Source organism: Condylostylus longicornis, unplaced genomic scaffold (assembly GCF_029603195.1).
Source record: "Condylostylus longicornis isolate FDR11 unplaced genomic scaffold, ASM2960319v2 ptg000038l, whole genome shotgun sequence".
Lineage (NCBI taxonomy): Eukaryota > Metazoa > Arthropoda > Insecta > Diptera > Dolichopodidae > Condylostylus > Condylostylus longicornis.
This window is the reverse complement of record NW_026578007.1, coordinates 4474797-4492694: the sequence shown is the minus strand read 5'-3', so window position 1 is coordinate 4492694 and position 17898 is coordinate 4474797. Positions and strand designations below refer to the sequence as shown.

Sequence of the window (17898 nt, the reverse complement as noted above, 5' to 3'; positions counted from 1 at the left end):
ATATGTAGGTAATTAAAAAAAATCCTTAATATATTTTGAAGTTTAGCAAAACTAAATTCTACAAACTCTTTTCAACAACAAAATCAATTTTCATATTAGTGTAATAAAGAAATTATTAATCATCATAATTATGTTGCAAACAACAAGTATCTGTATTGCTGATTGTTAAATTTAATACTGACTACTTCTATATTAAATGCCATGTATTGTGTTAATAATACATACACATAGTAAAATTTTTTGTATCTGAACAATCGGAAAAGAATGTTTAGTTACAGTAGATTATTTTTGAATTATAAAGAGTTTTGGATGATGTTATTTTGCCAACGACCATACCACGTTGAACACACCGGTTCTCGTCTGATCACCGAAGTTAAGCAACGTCGGGCGCGGTTAGTACTTAGATGGGGGACCGCTTGGGAACACCGCGTGTTGTTGGCATCAGTCAACTTTTTGCATTTTTTTTACAAACTTTAATAAAAATATTATGAATAACGTTTTGTATGAATTTATTCCTATGCAACTAATTTTTTTATGAGGATTTATTGTGGATTTATGTATTACTACTGTTGCTCCTTCGTTTATTAGTATGATGACGAGAAATCCAATTAAATTCTGTTGAGTCTTACAACTCAATGAAAAATTTTTTTGATAGAATTTTTTTAATTACTGAAAAACAATATGTAGGTAATTAAAAAAATCCTTAATATATTTTGAAGTTTAGCAAAACTAAATTCTACAAACTCTTTTCAATAACAAAATCAATTTTCATATTAGTGTAATAAAGAAATTATTAATCATCATAATTATGTTGCAAACAACAAGTATCTGTATTGCTGATTGTTAAATTTAATACTGACTACTTCTATATTAAATGCCATGTATTGTGTTAATAATACATACACATAGTAAAATTTTTTGTATCTGAACAATCGGAAAAGAATGTTTAGTTACAGTAGATTATTTTTGAATTATAAAGAGTTTTGGATGATGTTATTTTGCCAACGACCATACCACGTTGAACACACCGGTTCTCGTCTGATCACCGAAGTTAAGCAACGTCGGGCGCGGTTAGTACTTAGATGGGGGACCGCTTGGGAACACCGCGTGTTGTTGGCATCAGTCAACTTTTTGTATTTTTTTTACAAACTTTAAGAAAAATATTATGAATAACGTTTTATATGAATTTATTCCTATGCAACTAATTTTTTTATGAGGATTTATTGTAGATTTATATTTTACTACTGTTGCTCCTTCGTTTATTAGTATGATGACGAGAAATCCAATTAAATTCTGTTGAGTCTTACAACTCAATGAAAAATTTTTTTGATAGAATTTTTTTAATTACTGGAAAACAATATGTAGGTAATTAAAAAAATCCTTAATATATTTTGAAGTTTAGCAAAACTAAATTCTACAAATTCTTTTCAATAACAAAATCAATTTTCATATTAGTGTAATAAAGAAATTATTAATCATCATAATTATGTTGCAAACAACAAGTATCTGTATTGCTGATTGTTAAATTTAATACTGACTACTTCTATATTAAATGCCATGTATTGTGTTAATAATACATACACATAGTAAAATTTTTTGTATCTGAACAATCGGAAAAGAATGTTTAGTTACAGTAGATTATTTTTGAATTATAAAGAGTTTTGGATGATGTTATTTTGCCAACGACCATACCACGTTGAACACACCGGTTCTCGTCTGATCACCGAAGTTAAGCAACGTCGGGCGCGGTTAGTACTTAGATGGGGGACCGCTTGGGAACACCGCGTGTTGTTGGCATCAGTCAACTTTTTGTATTTTTTTTACAAACTTTAATAAAAATATTATGAATAACGTTTTGTATGAATTTATTCCTATGCAACTAATTTTTTTATGAGGATTTATTGTAGATTTATATTTTACTACTGTTGCTCCTTCGTTTATTAGTATGATGACGAGAAATCCAATTAAATTCTGTTGAGTCTTACAACTCAATGAAAAATTTTTTTGATAGAATTTTTTTAATTACTGAAAAACAATATGTAGGTAATTAAAAAAAATCCTTAATATATTTTGAAGTTTAGCAAAACTAAATTCTACAAACTCTTTTCAACAACAAAATCAATTTTCATATTAGTGTAATAAAGAAATTATTAATCATCATAATTATGTTGCAAACAACAAGTATCTGTATTGCTGATTGTTAAATTTAATACTGACTACTTCTATATTAAATGCCATGTATTGTGTTAATAATACATACACATAGTAAAATTTTTTGTATCTGAACAATCGGAAAAGAATGTTTAGTTACAGTAGATTATTTTTGGATTATAAAGAGTTTTGGATGATGTTATTTTGCCAACGACCATACCACGTTGAACACACCGGTTCTCGTCTGATCACCGAAGTTAAGCAACGTCGGGCGCGGTTAGTACTTAGATGGGGGACCGCTTGGGAACACCGCGTGTTGTTGGCATCAGTCAACTTTTTGCATTTTTTTTACAAACTTTAATAAAAATATTATGAATAACGTTTTGTATGAATTTATTCCTATGCAACTAATTTTTTTATGAGGATTTATTGTGGATTTATGTATTACTACTGTTGCTCCTTCGTTTATTAGTATGATGACGAGAAATCCAATTAAATTCTGTTGAGTCTTACAACTCAATGAAAAATTTTTTTGATAGAATTTTTTTAATTACTGAAAAACAATATGTAGGTAATTAAAAAAATCCTTAATATATTTTGAAGTTTAGCAAAACTAAATTCTACAAACTCTTTTCAATAACAAAATCAATTTTCATATTAGTGTAATAAAGAAATTATTAATCATCATAATTATGTTGCAAACAACAAGTATCTGTATTGCTGATTGTTAAATTTAATACTGACTACTTCTATATTAAATGCCATGTATTGTGTTAATAATACATACACATAGTAAAATTTTTTGTATCTGAACAATCGGAAAAGAATGTTTAGTTACAGTAGATTATTTTTGAATTATAAAGAGTTTTGGATGATGTTATTTTGCCAACGACCATACCACGTTGAACACACCGGTTCTCGTCTGATCACCGAAGTTAAGCAACGTCGGGCGCGGTTAGTACTTAGATGGGGGACCGCTTGGGAACACCGCGTGTTGTTGGCATCAGTCAACTTTTTGCATTTTTTTTACAAACTTTAATAAAAATATTATGAATAACGTTTTGTATGAATTTATTCCTATGCAACTAATTTTTTTATGAGGATTTATTGTGGATTTATGTATTACTACTGTTGCTCCTTCGTTTATTAGTATGATGACGAGAAATCCAATTAAATTCTGTTGAGTCTTACAACTCAATGAAAAATTTTTTTGATAGAATTTTTTTAATTACTGAAAAACAATATGTAGGTAATTAAAAAAATCCTTAATATATTTTGAAGTTTAGCAAAACTAAATTCTACAAACTCTTTTCAATAACAAAATCAATTTTCATATTAGTGTAATAAAGAAATTATTAATCATCATAATTATGTTGCAAACAACAAGTATCTGTATTGCTGATTGTTAAATTTAATACTGACTACTTCTATATTAAATGCCATGTATTGTGTTAATAATACATACACATAGTAAAATTTTTTGTATCTGAACAATCGGAAAAGAATGTTTAGTTACAGTAGATTATTTTTGAATTATAAAGAGTTTTGGATGATGTTATTTTGCCAACGACCATACCACGTTGAACACACCGGTTCTCGTCTGATCACCGAAGTTAAGCAACGTCGGGCGCGGTTAGTACTTAGATGGGGGACCGCTTGGGAACACCGCGTGTTGTTGGCATCAGTCAACTTTTTGTATTTTTTTTACAAACTTTAAGAAAAATATTATGAATAACGTTTTATATGAATTTATTCCTATGCAACTAATTTTTTTATGAGGATTTATTGTAGATTTATATTTTACTACTGTTGCTCCTTCGTTTATTAGTATGATGACGAGAAATCCAATTAAATTCTGTTGAGTCTTACAACTCAATGAAAAATTTTTTTGATAGAATTTTTTTAATTACTGGAAAACAATATGTAGGTAATTAAAAAAATCCTTAATATATTTTGAAGTTTAGCAAAACTAAATTCTACAAATTCTTTTCAATAACAAAATCAATTTTCATATTAGTGTAATAAAGAAATTATTAATCATCATAATTATGTTGCAAACAACAAGTATCTGTATTGCTGATTGTTAAATTTAATACTGACTACTTCTATATTAAATGCCATGTATTGTGTTAATAATACATACACATAGTAAAATTTTTTGTATCTGAACAATCGGAAAAGAATGTTTAGTTACAGTAGATTATTTTTGAATTATAAAGAGTTTTGGATGATGTTATTTTGCCAACGACCATACCACGTTGAACACACCGGTTCTCGTCTGATCACCGAAGTTAAGCAACGTCGGGCGCGGTTAGTACTTAGATGGGGGACCGCTTGGGAACACCGCGTGTTGTTGGCATCAGTCAACTTTTTGCATTTTTTTTACAAACCTTAACAAAAATATTATGAATAACGTTTTGTATGAATTTATTCCTATGCAACTAATTTTTTTATGAGGATTTATTGTGGATTTATATACTTGTATTACTACTGTTGCTCCTTCGTTTATTAGTATGATGACGAGAAATCCAATTAAATTCTGTTGAGTCTTACAACTCAATGAAAAATTTTTTTGATAGAATTTTTTTAATTACTGAAAAACAATATGTAGGTAATTAAAAAAAATCCTTAATATATTTTGAAGTTTAGCAAAACTAAATTCTACAAACTCTTTTCAATAACAAAATCAATTTTCATATTAGTGTAATAAAGAAATTATTAATCATCATAATTATGTTGCAAACAACAAGTATCTGTATTGCTGATTGTTAAATTTACTACTGACTACTTCTATATTAAATGCCATGTATTGTGTTAATACTCGTAATACATACACATAGTAAAATTTTTTGTATCTGAACAATCGGAAAAGAATGTTTAGTTACAGTAGATTATTTTTGAATTATAAAGAGTTTTGGATGATGTTATTTTGCCAACGACCATACCACGTTGAACACACCGGTTCTCGTCTGATCACCGAAGTTAAGCAACGTCGGGCGCGGTTAGTACTTAGATGGGGGACCGCTTGGGAACACCGCGTGTTGTTGGCATCAGTCAACTTTTTGCATTTTTTTTACAAACTTTAATAAAAATATTATGAATAACGTTTTGTATGAATTTATTCCTATGCAACTAATTTTTTCATGAGGATTTATTGTAGATTTATATTTTACTACTGTTGCTCCTTCGTTTATTAGTATGATGACGAGAAATCCAATTAAATTCTGTTGAGTCTTACAACTCAATGAAAAATTTTTTTGATAGAATTTTTTTAATTACTGAAAAACAATATGTAGGCAGCCCCGGATTTATCATACATGCAAAGTATGCATTTGCAATGGGCGATAAAAAATAGGGGCGCCATTGAAAACTTAAAAAACCCTTAAATTTAAAAAAAAAAATTTTCACCCAAAAAAAGGATTCCAAGTTTTTTTTATAAATCAATTTATAGCGAAATTAACTTAATAAAATCTACCTACATGCAAACATAATATTTTGTTCCTACACATATTTTCTATTTGCACCATATAACAAAAAATGTTCATAGAATTAAAATTACTCATACATTTCTTTACTCTACACTACTCTTTCATTCTTATTTTTTATGTAATGTATATGCCTATAAACACAGAATATTATTTCACACAGCTGTATACATTCAATCGTTCATATATATAAGTGAAATCGTCTCATATAATATACATACATATATAGAAGCAATGTACGCAACAAATAAAAATATTCAAAAATACACATGTACACATAATTTATATTGCCTAATATGTATAAGATCAACATTCATGCGTACACATATAATTATCTCATAAAGCAAAATTTTTATTTTGCTGAGATTGCTCCCTATCAACACTCGCTCGTACACATATAATTATATCACAAAGCAAGGTTTTTACTATGCTTAGTGGCTACACTCGTTCGTACACATTATATTTAAATTGTTTCATACATGCAAAATTTTATTTTTGCTTAGTTGGCGCTCACTCATCAAACAAACAAACACATTATTATAATGTATTACTTTTTCTGTATACTATTGCATTAGTAAACAACAAGAACAAAACAAAAAAAACACAAATTAAGAATGAGAATAGAAAGAAATTAGAAAAAGAGAATGAGAGCAATATTCTTAAATGATCGAATGCATAGCTTGATATTGAGATTGTGTATACCAATATTTTGTTTTTGTTTAACAACATTTTGAATGAATTTTAAAATTACATGATCGTTATGAATTTCTACTACTATGTTCTGCTTTCGTTTTTGAAAAAACTGTTATCAATCACAGAATTAAATTTTAATTGATAAAATCTACTACTTATATTGAATTGAAAAAATGTTGTTTAATAATCAAGTGAATGTTAAGAATTTTATGTTGAATTGATCTTGTGTAAATCATCCAAACAATAAAAGAAAAATGAAATGGCGCATAATTTGTTTCACACATTTATCTCCAAAATTAAAACAGTTAAGCAGAACGACATTCTGAAATTTCAAAACCACAAGCCTATAAATACTAGTAAATGCATTTATTTTAATAAAATCTAAAAAAAATATAATGAACAGTATAAAAGCTTGTACCAATGTTCATAAAAAGCTTAGTTTTCAAGTCATAAATTTTAGAACGAAACTTTGATTTTCCTTAAATTTTTGAATGAAAGTCGAAACTTTTTTTATAAGCTGCTTCATTTCTCAGGCGATTTGTGAAATAAAAAGCCAAATTTTATTCGTAAATTTAAAATTACGAATAAAAATAAAAATAAATTTTTACTTTTTTTCATATTCAAATAAGCTTTGAAAAAGTTCATTTGATATAATTTTCATAGAACCTTTTACAATAAGTTTCACTTGTACGTTAAAAAGTAAATTTTTTGGTTGTTAAAATCAAAAAATCAAGTTTAAATTGATATAAATCTGATCATAACTTCATAAAAAAACGTACAGTTAAATAAATTACCTTGTTTTTGAATTTATAAAACAAAGAATTGAAAGTTTAGTTCCAGACTTTAATTCTTTAATTCAGCATAATAAGGTTACAAGAAAGTGCTTTATGATGCACAATGTGCAATGACCATTAAATTTTGTTCACAGTAATAAAATAGGTGAAACGGTTGAAGGGGGGGGGGGGGGCGCACTTTTTAGGAACCGCTTAGGGCGACGAATACATCAGGACCGCGCCTGTATGTAGGTAATTAAAAAAAATCCTTAATATATTTTGAAGTTTAGCAAAACTAAATTCTACAAACTCTTTTCAATAACAAAATCAATTTTCATATTAGTGTAATAAAGAAATTATTAATCATCATAATTATGTTGCAAACAACAAGTATCTGTATTGCTGATTGTTAAATTTAATACTGACTACTTCTATATTAAATGCCATGTATTGTGTTAATAATACATACACATAGTAAAATTTTTTGTATCTGAACAATCGGAAAAGAATGTTTAGTTACAGTAGATTATTTTTGGATTATAAAGAGTTTTGGATGATGTTATTTTGCCAACGACCATACCACGTTGAACACACCGGTTCTCGTCTGATCACCGAAGTTAAGCAACGTCGGGCGCGGTTAGTACTTAGATGGGGGACCGCTTGGGAACACCGCGTGTTGTTGGCATCAGTCAACTTTTTGCATTTTTTTTACAAACCTTAACAAAAATATTATGAATAACGTTTTGTATGAATTTATTCCTATGCAACTAATTTTTTTATGAGGATTTATTGTGGATTTATATACTCGTATTACTACTGTTGCTCCTTCGTTTATTAGTATGATGACGAGAAATCCAATTAAATTCTGTTGAGTCTTACAACTCAATGAAAAATTTTTTTGATAGAATTTTTTTAATTACTGAAAAACAATATGTAGGTAATTAAAAAAAATCCTTAATATATTTTGAAGTTTAGCAAAACTAAATTCTACAAACTCTTTTCAACAACAAAATCAATTTTCATATTAGTGTAATAAAGAAATTATTAATCATCATAATTATGTTGCAAACAACAAGTATCTGTATTGCTGATTGTTAAATTTAATACTGACTACTTCTATATTAAATGCCATGTATTGTGTTAATACTCGTAATACATATACATAGTAAAATTTTTTGTATCTGAACAATCGGAAAAGAATGTTTAGTTACAGTAGATTATTTTTGGATTATAAAGAGTTTTGGATGATGTTATTTTGCCAACGACCATACCACGTTGAACACACCGGTTCTCGTCTGATCACCGAAGTTAAGCAACGTCGGGCGCGGTTAGTACTTAGATGGGGGACCGCTTGGGAACACCGCGTGTTGTTGGCATCAGTCAACTTTTTGCATTTTTTTTACAAACCTTAACAAAAATATTATGAATAACGTTTTGTATGAATTTATTCCTATGCAACTAATTTTTTTATGAGGATTTATTGTAGATTTATATTTTACTACTGTTGCTCCTTCGTTTATTAGTATGATGACGAGAAATCCAATTAAATTCTGTTGAGTCTTACAACTCAATGAAAAATTTTTTTGATAGAATTTTTTTAATTACTGGAAAACAATATGTAGGTAATTAAAAAAATCCTTAATATATTTTGAAGTTTAGCAAAACTAAATTCTACAAATTCTTTTCAATAACAAAATCAATTTTCATATTAGTGTAATAAAGAAATTATTAATCATCATAATTATGTTGCAAACAACAAGTATCTGTATTGCTGATTGTTAAATTTAATACTGACTACTTCTATATTAAATGCCATGTATTGTGTTAATAATACATACACATAGTAAAATTTTTTGTATCTGAACAATCGGAAAAGAATGTTTAGTTACAGTAGATTATTTTTGAATTATAAAGAGTTTTGGATGATGTTATTTTGCCAACGACCATACCACGTTGAACACACCGGTTCTCGTCTGATCACCGAAGTTAAGCAACGTCGGGCGCGGTTAGTACTTAGATGGGGGACCGCTTGGGAACACCGCGTGTTGTTGGCATCAGTCAAATTTTTGTATTTTTTTTACAAACTTTAAGAAAAATATTATGAATAACGTTTTATATGAATTTATTCCTATGCAACTAATTTTTTTATGAGGATTTATTGTAGATTTATATTTTACTACTGTTGCTCCTTCGTTTATTAGTATGATGACGAGAAATCCAATTAAATTCTGTTGAGTCTTACAACTCAATGAAAAATTTTTTTGATAGAATTTTTTTAATTACTGGAAAACAATATGTAGGTAATTAAAAAAATCCTTAATATATTTTGAAGTTTAGCAAAACTAAATTCTACAAACTCTTTTCAATAACAAAATCAATTTTCATATTAGTGTAATAAAGAAATTATTAATCATCATAATTATGTTGCAAACAACAAGTATCTGTATTGCTGATTGTTAAATTTAATACTGACTACTTCTATATTAAATGCCATGTATTGTGTTAATAATATATACACATAGTAAAATTTTTTGTATCTGAACAATCGGAAAAGAATGTTTAGTTACAGTAGATTATTTTTGGATTATAAAGAGTTTTGGATGATGTTATTTTGCCAACGACCATACCACGTTGAACACACCGGTTCTCGTCTGATCACCGAAGTTAAGCAACGTCGGGCGCGGTTAGTACTTAGATGGGGGACCGCTTGGGAACACCGCGTGTTGTTGGCATCAGTCAACTTTTTGTATTTTTTTTACAAACTTTAAGAAAAATATTATGAATAACGTTTTGTATGAATTTATTCCTATGCAACTAATTTTTTTATGAGGATTTATTGTGGATTTATATACTTGTATTACTACTGTTGCTCCTTCGTTTATTAGTATGATGACGAGAAATCCAATTAAATTCTGTTGAGTCTTACAACTCAATGAAAAATTTTTTTGATAGAATTTTTTTAATTACTGGAAAACAATATGTAGGTAATTAAAAAAATCCTTAATATATTTTGAAGTTTAGCAAAACTAAATTCTACAAACTCTTTTCAATAACAAAATCAATTTTCATATTAGTGTAATAAAGAAATTATTAATCATCATAATTATGTTGCAAACAACAAGTATCTGTATTGCTGATTGTTAAATTTAATACTGACTACTTCTATATTAAATGCCATGTATTGTGTTAATACTCGTAATACATATACATAGTAAAATTTTTTGTATCTGAACAATCGGAAAAGAATGTTTAGTTACAGTAGATTATTTTTGGATTATAAAGAGTTTTGGATGATGTTATTTTGCCAACGACCATACCACGTTGAACACACCGGTTCTCGTCTGATCACCGAAGTTAAGCAACGTCGGGCGCGGTTAGTACTTAGATGGGGGACCGCTTGGGAACACCGCGTGTTGTTGGCATCAGTCAACTTTTTGCATTTTTTTTACAAACCTTAACAAAAATATTATGAATAACGTTTTGTATGAATTTATTCCTATGCAACTAATTTTTTTATGAGGATTTATTGTGGATTTATATATTACTACTGTTGCTCCTTCGTTTATTAGTATGATGACGAGAAATCCAATTAAATTCTGTTGAGTCTTACAACTCAATGAAAAATTTTTTTGATAGAATTTTTTTAATTACTGAAAAACAATATGTAGGTAATTAAAAAAAATCCTTAATATATTTTGAAGTTTAGCAAAACTAAATTCTACAAACTCTTTTCAATAACAAAATCAATTTTCATATTAGTGTAATAAAGAAATTATTAATCATCATAATTATGTTGCAAACAACAAGTATCTCTATTGTTCTTTGTGTATACTAAGTAGTAACTTTTATGCAATTTGGAAAATATTTTCAGAATTTTTTTGCATTTATTTTGATTTTTTATTTATACTGTTTAATTATAATTACCTGTACCGTTTTCACTCTTCAAAATCCTACATTGGGAGTTTTGCTATTATTTTTCCAACTGTTTTGCTTTTTGCGAAAACTGTTCGAAAAATATTTTATCTGGACGAGAAAACAATATCCATCGTACCATCGTAATTAATTGGGTCTTAATGAACAAGGAAGTGCTTTTGAAATAATTTTTTGTAATAGTTCAGTTTAATACGAGTATTCGTTATAAATTTGGCAACTTATTTCATAAAGTTCGAGAAATAGTCTTATATACATACATACAGATAGGCTTATATACATTTAAGTTTTAAAGTACATTATACAACAATATATTATAATTACTTTTATTTGACATTATATATTTTTGGAAATAAATAAAAATAATTTAATAAATGGCGGTAGGTTTAAATTGGTGGAGATCGAAATTAAGAGTGTTTTTTAATATGCATAAAACTTGCTATTGTTTTTTTTCTTCTTTTTTTTGTAACTGTTAACCGTCTATCTTCATTTTTATCGTATTAGTCTTATGTATAGTTATTAGTATATTTTTTGAATATTTACGTATACATATAATTTTTATACATTTAATTTAATAAGCATGATATACTCATAAAGTTCAATTCTTGCTTCTATATCTTCTTCGAAAATTATTATTCCTTCTAATTTTATTTCTTCTGTTTCCTTTTCTCTTGCGAGAAAAATCTGATTTCCATGTATCATCGTCATCACTATCATTTAGAGGATCATGAAATTTATCATTTACAAAATTTGGAATTGTTTCCTCAAAAGAAACTTCATCATGTGCAATATTTTGTTGTGAGGATTCAGTGGTATGCTGATTTTGTAAATAATTACTTGGTATAATGAATGGAATTATATGAAAATTGGAAGGTATAAGATTATTCACTAATTGTATACCAATAGTGGTACCATCATCTGCATAAATTGGGATTAATGTTGCATTCTTATGAATGATTGCAAACACCGGCTCCACAATTGGCGTTGTATTATCTAAAATAGTATCCATCGCTGCAGTTCCCGAAGACGTTTCTGATCCGTCTGGTTTATTTGGTATGTTTGCTGGCGGTTTTAAAATTGGAAAATTTGCTGGATCCAAAAAGCCAAATATTTGAGATAATGGGGGAAAACCGTCAATTGTTGTAGAAGTAGGTTTATTGGTAGTTGAAGTTAAAGTTGAAGACTGAACAGAAGGCATTGATGATTCACTTGTTTCATTTTCATCTAATAAATTGCTTGACGATGATGTAGAAGACTGTGATGGCTTCGTAGTACTATCCATGCTAATAGATATTGGTATTTGTGGTGGATGAGGTAAAAGATTTTCAAATACATTAGAAACTGAAGGCAAATTGCTGGTTGGTTTATTTGTTGTTGTTGCAGCCGTTGTTGAAGACGATGAGTTTTCAAGTTCAGTATTATCAAATAAATCATTCATGCTTGTAGCGGTCGGCTTTTTTGTAGTAGCTCCAATCATATTAGGTGGGAGAGATACCTGAGGAATATGCGGCAATATGTTTTCGAAAATATTTGGTTGGGATGAAGAAGAAATAACACTGTTTTTTTCGTCTGATAAGTTCTCGGCAGTTGCTGGTGTAGTGGTACCTTGCGGTAATGGTGTTGTGCTTGACGATATCGGTAAATTTGGAATATGTGGCAATAAAGTTTGGAAAATGTTGGTAATGTCAGAAGGATTTGATGGCATTAGTATATTAGATATTTCATCGGAAGAAGGTTTTATACCAGTTTGATTATCAACCTTGTTTGTGTCGGAATTTGAATTTTGCGTTGGTATTTTGATTGGTCCTATCACTGGTAAATTTGGAATATGTGTTGGTGTTATTTGTTGAATAGATGATGTTGCTGACGACTGTCCGGTAAACTTTTTATCATTATCAGATTTATTGCCGGTTTTAGTATCTTTGTCATCATCAGAAAAAATTTCAGTAATAGGAATATTCGATGATTGTGTAGCCAAATCAACCTTATTTTGTTCTAAAATATGTTGAGCAACTAGTGATGAAATTGTTGCTGGATTCGGTACATCAAGAAACATCACATCACTTGGACTTGATAATTCAATTAGTGGTGATAATGTTGACGTTAATATAGAAGGCTTTTTATCATTTTGATTAAAAGTTTGTGTACTTGAATGATAACCACTATTATCAGCAAAATATCGTGTGATAGAAACTAAACCGTTTGGTCGAACTAAACCGTAAGATCCACGAACAGTACCATTCTCTAGTTTTTCTTCATCACGGAATTGAATATTATTTGAAGCATTATCCTCAATTTCATATCCAAATGCATATGTTCCGGGACCTTAAATTTGATGTTTTTTATTTATAGGTTTGTCATTTCACTTCTTACAATATATTTTTAAATTTATAACTAAAATAAAAATTTACCGTAGGGCTCAAATAAATTATATGATGGCAGTTCTGCTATTGTCAATTTCTCTGATTTTATTGGTAACATACGAAATTGCAGAGCCTTTGATTTTTGTTCCGTAATGGTGATAAGAAAGCAGTAAATAATCCATGTTAACTGAAAATAAGAAAAAAAATTTGTATTAAAAATGTCATAAAACACAATTGAATCTTATATGGTATTCCAGAATATTCTGAAAGTGAGCTTTAACTTTTCATCAAAATCAGGAATGATATAACATAGGATAATATTGTATTATACACATAAAACGAACATAAAAACGAACATATGTTGGAAGGGTATACTAAATTTGCCAAACCGTTTGTAACGCTAAGAAATAACGGTCTTAGATATAGACTCAAGTGCATATTTTTGATCAGCGTCGGATTCTGGGTTGATTTAGCTTTGTCTGTCCGTCCGTCCCAGCGATAACTCAAAAACCAATTGATCTAAGTTCATCAAATTTTCATAAATGATTTATTGTAGCAAGTGCCAGAACTCTGTTTAAATTGGACAAGATCTGGGAACCGGTTCGGGTAGCTGTCTTATAACTTCAAAATTTATTTGGCTATATCTCAGAAACTATAAAAGGTGTGGTATTGAAATCTCACATAAAGGAATATATTAGTAGAGCCAATGTATCTCATAAAAGTAGTTGAAATTACTTGGCTCCTTCTGGTACCTGCCATACAACTTCGAAAGTTATTTGACTATATCTCAGGAACTATAAAAGCTTTGGTATTGAAATGTTACACAAACGAATATATAAGTAGGGCTAATGTGTCTCATAAAATTCGTTGAAATTGCTTGGCTTCTTTTGGTACCTGCCATACAACTTCAATATAAGTTTGGCACACACAGTATTTTGAAAAGCACATAATACTGAAATTTTACATAAATTAATATGGTAATACGGCGGCTTAAAGTCATAGTCTGTCTCATAGTCAGTTATGGCATATTTACACATAGGATAACAATTCGTACGGGTATCACAGAGTTGACCAACTCTATTATTTTTCGTTTTTATGTTAATGTCAATTATGTTAATTATGTTAATGATATGTTGCGTCTTTCTCTTGTCTAATTGATTTTTAATTTTGAAGTTAGAAATGCGAAAGAATTTTTAAAAACATCTATAAATGAATACATTAACACAAAACCCTTTTTGCACTATAGCCAATAAAGATCTTTAGTAATTCTGTTAATTAAATCAAATAAAAATAATTTAATAAATTAAAATGCACAATAATATGTAATTCAGGTAGGCCTTTGGTTTGGTTTTTAAATACCAAACTTCGATCTTAAGTATTTTCGTCATGTGTTTACTTTATTTATATTCTATAAATTGGTATTGCACTCAAATTTATGTACAATGTTTAAGTTTAGAAAATAAATTACTTAGTCAATCTATTCATGAGCTTATATATTTATAGTTTGTAAATGGAACGATCTTTTTCGGTATAAGTCAAACATAACCTTAATTTTTTGTTATTACAATTTTTTCATATAACCGTTCAAATATTAATGTAATACATTTCAAATATTAAAGTTAAAATGTCAAAATTACTTCGAAATAACGAGTTGAGACGAGTCAATGTGTTGTAAATTAAAAATACTAATTTCCATCTATCGGAAAAAGAAATGACTTAACTAAACAGATCATGTAGGCACTTGTTTAAGGTATAGTGTTGTGTTAAGTTTTGGCTACTCATGAGTAATTTGAACTGGTTGACACGCAAATAATGTCCAATTAATTAATAAATATGTTAAACATTTTATATTTTTAATCATTTTACAATTAATTGAATTTAATAATTATTCCATTATATACGCGTGTTCCTTGATAAATATTATTGCTGAGTTATTAATTAAAATATTTTTTGACATAAAACATTTTTATAAAAGTCTTTTTTTTTTTAACTTTCTATTCAAATTTTTTTAAATTTTTCGTAAAATTTTTTTTTTTATTTATTTATTGCTGCAAATTTAAATGTCAATAACACCTTGTTTACCGTATTGAAATATATTTTTGTGTGTTTATCGTTCTATAGTTTTCACCTACTATTTTCACAAAAGCTTATCAAATAAATCATTCATTCTTCATTTCATCATATATGTACATATGTACATACAATGAGCTTGAACTATATGAAAGATGTTTAAAAAAACTTCAACTTTTCTTGTTCTTTCTTCTTTTATTTGTATTTATTGTTATTAACTATTTAAAAAATATTATCACGCATTAAATGCGATGATGATGATAGTTAACTATTATTTATTTTTCTTTTATGTTTTCTTTCTAGAAAAGAAATTAACATATCATTCTTCGCGGTTAAAATCTAATAGTAAATATTTTAAAAAATACAAAAAGAAAAAAAAACACTGGTATTTAATGGGTGATTGAGCTTTAAAAATTGGTGTAAACACTTGATTTTTTCTTTTCTTCGCTTTTCGTTACATTTTTTTTTAATTTATTATTTTATTGTTCTTTTAATATTTTTTTTTAATAATTATTTGTCAACAAGAATTTGTATTTAATTTTCTATTTACTTATTTTTGAAAAATTAAGATTTTAAAAATAAATTATTTGACTTACTAATATGTTTACAGACATTGTTGAAAAATTACTCGTTTATAAAATCAATTAGGTTGAATTGAATAAATTTATAAATTAGCAATATGACAAATTTCTATTTTGTCGAAAATTTGACATTAAACCCTATTATAATTTGTAATATTCCACTTTATTTAAAAGTTGAAAGAAAACCATTAGTGCTGTTGCGGTGATACATGAATCGCGTGAAAACCAAATCTTTTAAAATCGAATAAGAAAAAAAAATATATTTAAATTTATTCTTATTTTATTATGACCGCGATATATTTTTGATAATGATGATGATTCCGTTACAAATGTGTATGGTGGATGCGCCCGATATTAAAATGATGATAAACTTAAGTGAAATGAATAGAATCTTTAGAACTTTACGTTTTATATAATAATATAAAAAGCACAAGGAAAAGCAAAAAAAAAAAGTTGAACAACGCTAAATTTTTGCTCTTTTTTTTTTTAAATATTTTTATTCTTTTGAAATATTTAATTCTTGAGATGGTAACTACCGGGATGGTCAACTTTATATTTTGTAAAAAATGGATATAAGATTATTATTTTTAAAGAATTTAAGAATGAAATTTTTGTTTTTTCAAATATTTTTGTTCTTATAATGGGTCACAATTTTTTTATTATTTTATTTGTTTTTTTTTTTTTTAAATTATTCTTACACTTTTGATTGAGCTTTTGTTTTTTTTACTCTCTTAGCATTTTTTTAAAAATCTTTTGAAAACAAAGTGCTTATTAGTTCACTCAGGCCATCTGTCCTTCCGTCTCTCCATGTGTCCGTGCATGGTTGAAGAAAATGTTCCCTTATATCCCCCTATCAAAGTTATTAACACTTAAAATCTTAAAAATGCCATTATTTAACTATTTAATGCAACACGAGAAAAGTAATCGCTGATTTCTTCTTCCGGGGCATGGAATATTTGATCATGGAAATGACAAAATGTCCGTGGTAGGTTAACCGTTATCTAAAACATATATTTTTTTCCTAATTTTTAATATTGTATTTCTTCTAGACAATAAATTGTGGAAGACTGAAATTTGTACAGCAGCTTTTAGTTATTTATATAGTTTATTTCATTAGAAAAAAAATTTTTCCCACATCTATCCCCTCTCAAGTTATCACGACTCGAAATTCGTAAAATTCTAATTTCGGCACCTTAAATGCATCTTCATAGAAAGTTAACGGTAAATGCCTTTGAAAAATATAATTATTTATTTTTATTCACAAAATTAACCTTTGAATTTGTCTTATTTTGTCATCTTTAATGTATACCATAATTTGAAATATTTTGATGTATGAATTAAAGAATTATATTTTAAATCACATTCTAAATATACTATTACAAGTATTATTTTCACGTCTTGTTGAAAGGAAAAGTGCTACTTTACAAGCCATTGATTTGATCCATAACTTTATTTTTTTTTTAGAATTTGAAATTTTAGTTTCCTGTGTGTGATAAATCAAATATTGTTTGAATTGGTGAAAATATGAATTGCCATTAAGTAAGTAGTTGTCGTTCATTAATTAAATTTTTTTAATTGTAAAAATCTAGAATTTATTTTTTTCTGTGTTTTAAATGTTTCGCATTCATTTAGCTTTTATATAATATATAACATAATAAAAACATAATATCATGTTAGCTACTTTTTTGCTAATATTAATTCTAAATTTCATTTTAGGAATTTGAACTTTGAAATACTTATATGTACTGTAGCAAATCTAAGTGGATCAAAAAATTTGCTATATTAAAGAATTGTTGGCATTTTTGAAGCTGCATTCTTTGCTTTTAAATTTTTGATGATAATTTAAATCATG

General features: G+C 27.7%; 1 protein-coding gene and 13 non-coding genes across 14 annotated transcripts; 13 read left to right on the top strand and 1 right to left on the bottom strand.

Moving 5' to 3' along the window:
• Positions 1 to 322: 322 nt before the first annotated feature.
• LOC129609363 (5S ribosomal RNA) lies at positions 323 to 441 on the top strand. The gene has a single exon (XR_008696974.1). It is a non-coding gene; the product is annotated as a 5S ribosomal RNA (ribosomal RNA).
• A 559-nt stretch (positions 442 to 1000) lies between these two features.
• LOC129609362 (5S ribosomal RNA) lies at positions 1001 to 1119 on the top strand. The gene has a single exon (XR_008696973.1). It is a non-coding gene; the product is annotated as a 5S ribosomal RNA (ribosomal RNA).
• A 559-nt stretch (positions 1120 to 1678) lies between these two features.
• Positions 1679 to 1797, top strand: LOC129609361 (5S ribosomal RNA). The gene has a single exon (XR_008696972.1). It is a non-coding gene; the product is annotated as a 5S ribosomal RNA (ribosomal RNA).
• A 560-nt stretch (positions 1798 to 2357) lies between these two features.
• Positions 2358 to 2476, top strand: LOC129609360 (5S ribosomal RNA). The gene has a single exon (XR_008696971.1). It is a non-coding gene; the product is annotated as a 5S ribosomal RNA (ribosomal RNA).
• Positions 2477 to 3035: 559 nt separating this feature from the next.
• Positions 3036 to 3154, top strand: LOC129609359 (5S ribosomal RNA). Its single transcript, XR_008696970.1, has one exon. It is a non-coding gene; the product is annotated as a 5S ribosomal RNA (ribosomal RNA).
• A 559-nt stretch (positions 3155 to 3713) lies between these two features.
• Positions 3714 to 3832, top strand: LOC129609357 (5S ribosomal RNA). The gene has a single exon (XR_008696969.1). It is a non-coding gene; the product is annotated as a 5S ribosomal RNA (ribosomal RNA).
• A 559-nt stretch (positions 3833 to 4391) lies between these two features.
• On the top strand, positions 4392 to 4510 carry LOC129609350 (5S ribosomal RNA). Its single transcript, XR_008696962.1, has one exon. It is a non-coding gene; the product is annotated as a 5S ribosomal RNA (ribosomal RNA).
• A 572-nt stretch (positions 4511 to 5082) lies between these two features.
• LOC129609339 (5S ribosomal RNA) lies at positions 5083 to 5201 on the top strand. Its single transcript, XR_008696951.1, has one exon. It is a non-coding gene; the product is annotated as a 5S ribosomal RNA (ribosomal RNA).
• A 2467-nt stretch (positions 5202 to 7668) lies between these two features.
• Positions 7669 to 7787, top strand: LOC129609400 (5S ribosomal RNA). Its single transcript, XR_008697010.1, has one exon. It is a non-coding gene; the product is annotated as a 5S ribosomal RNA (ribosomal RNA).
• A 572-nt stretch (positions 7788 to 8359) lies between these two features.
• LOC129609389 (5S ribosomal RNA) lies at positions 8360 to 8478 on the top strand. The gene has a single exon (XR_008696999.1). It is a non-coding gene; the product is annotated as a 5S ribosomal RNA (ribosomal RNA).
• A 559-nt stretch (positions 8479 to 9037) lies between these two features.
• Positions 9038 to 9156, top strand: LOC129609377 (5S ribosomal RNA). The gene has a single exon (XR_008696988.1). It is a non-coding gene; the product is annotated as a 5S ribosomal RNA (ribosomal RNA).
• A 559-nt stretch (positions 9157 to 9715) lies between these two features.
• On the top strand, positions 9716 to 9834 carry LOC129609366 (5S ribosomal RNA). The gene has a single exon (XR_008696977.1). It is a non-coding gene; the product is annotated as a 5S ribosomal RNA (ribosomal RNA).
• A 571-nt stretch (positions 9835 to 10405) lies between these two features.
• LOC129609333 (5S ribosomal RNA) lies at positions 10406 to 10524 on the top strand. Its single transcript, XR_008696945.1, has one exon. It is a non-coding gene; the product is annotated as a 5S ribosomal RNA (ribosomal RNA).
• A 990-nt stretch (positions 10525 to 11514) lies between these two features.
• On the bottom strand, positions 11515 to 17478 carry LOC129609250 (mucin-2-like). The gene is made up of 4 exons (XM_055521181.1): positions 17408 to 17478; positions 17206 to 17275; positions 13444 to 13582; positions 11515 to 13357 (listed from the first exon to the last, which is right to left on the bottom strand). The coding sequence occupies exons 1-4, from the start codon at positions 17476 to 17478 to the stop codon at positions 11631 to 11633; spliced, it is 2007 nt and encodes a 668-aa protein (XP_055377156.1). The 3' UTR covers positions 11515 to 11630.
• Between the last annotated feature and the right edge of the window lie 420 nt (positions 17479 to 17898).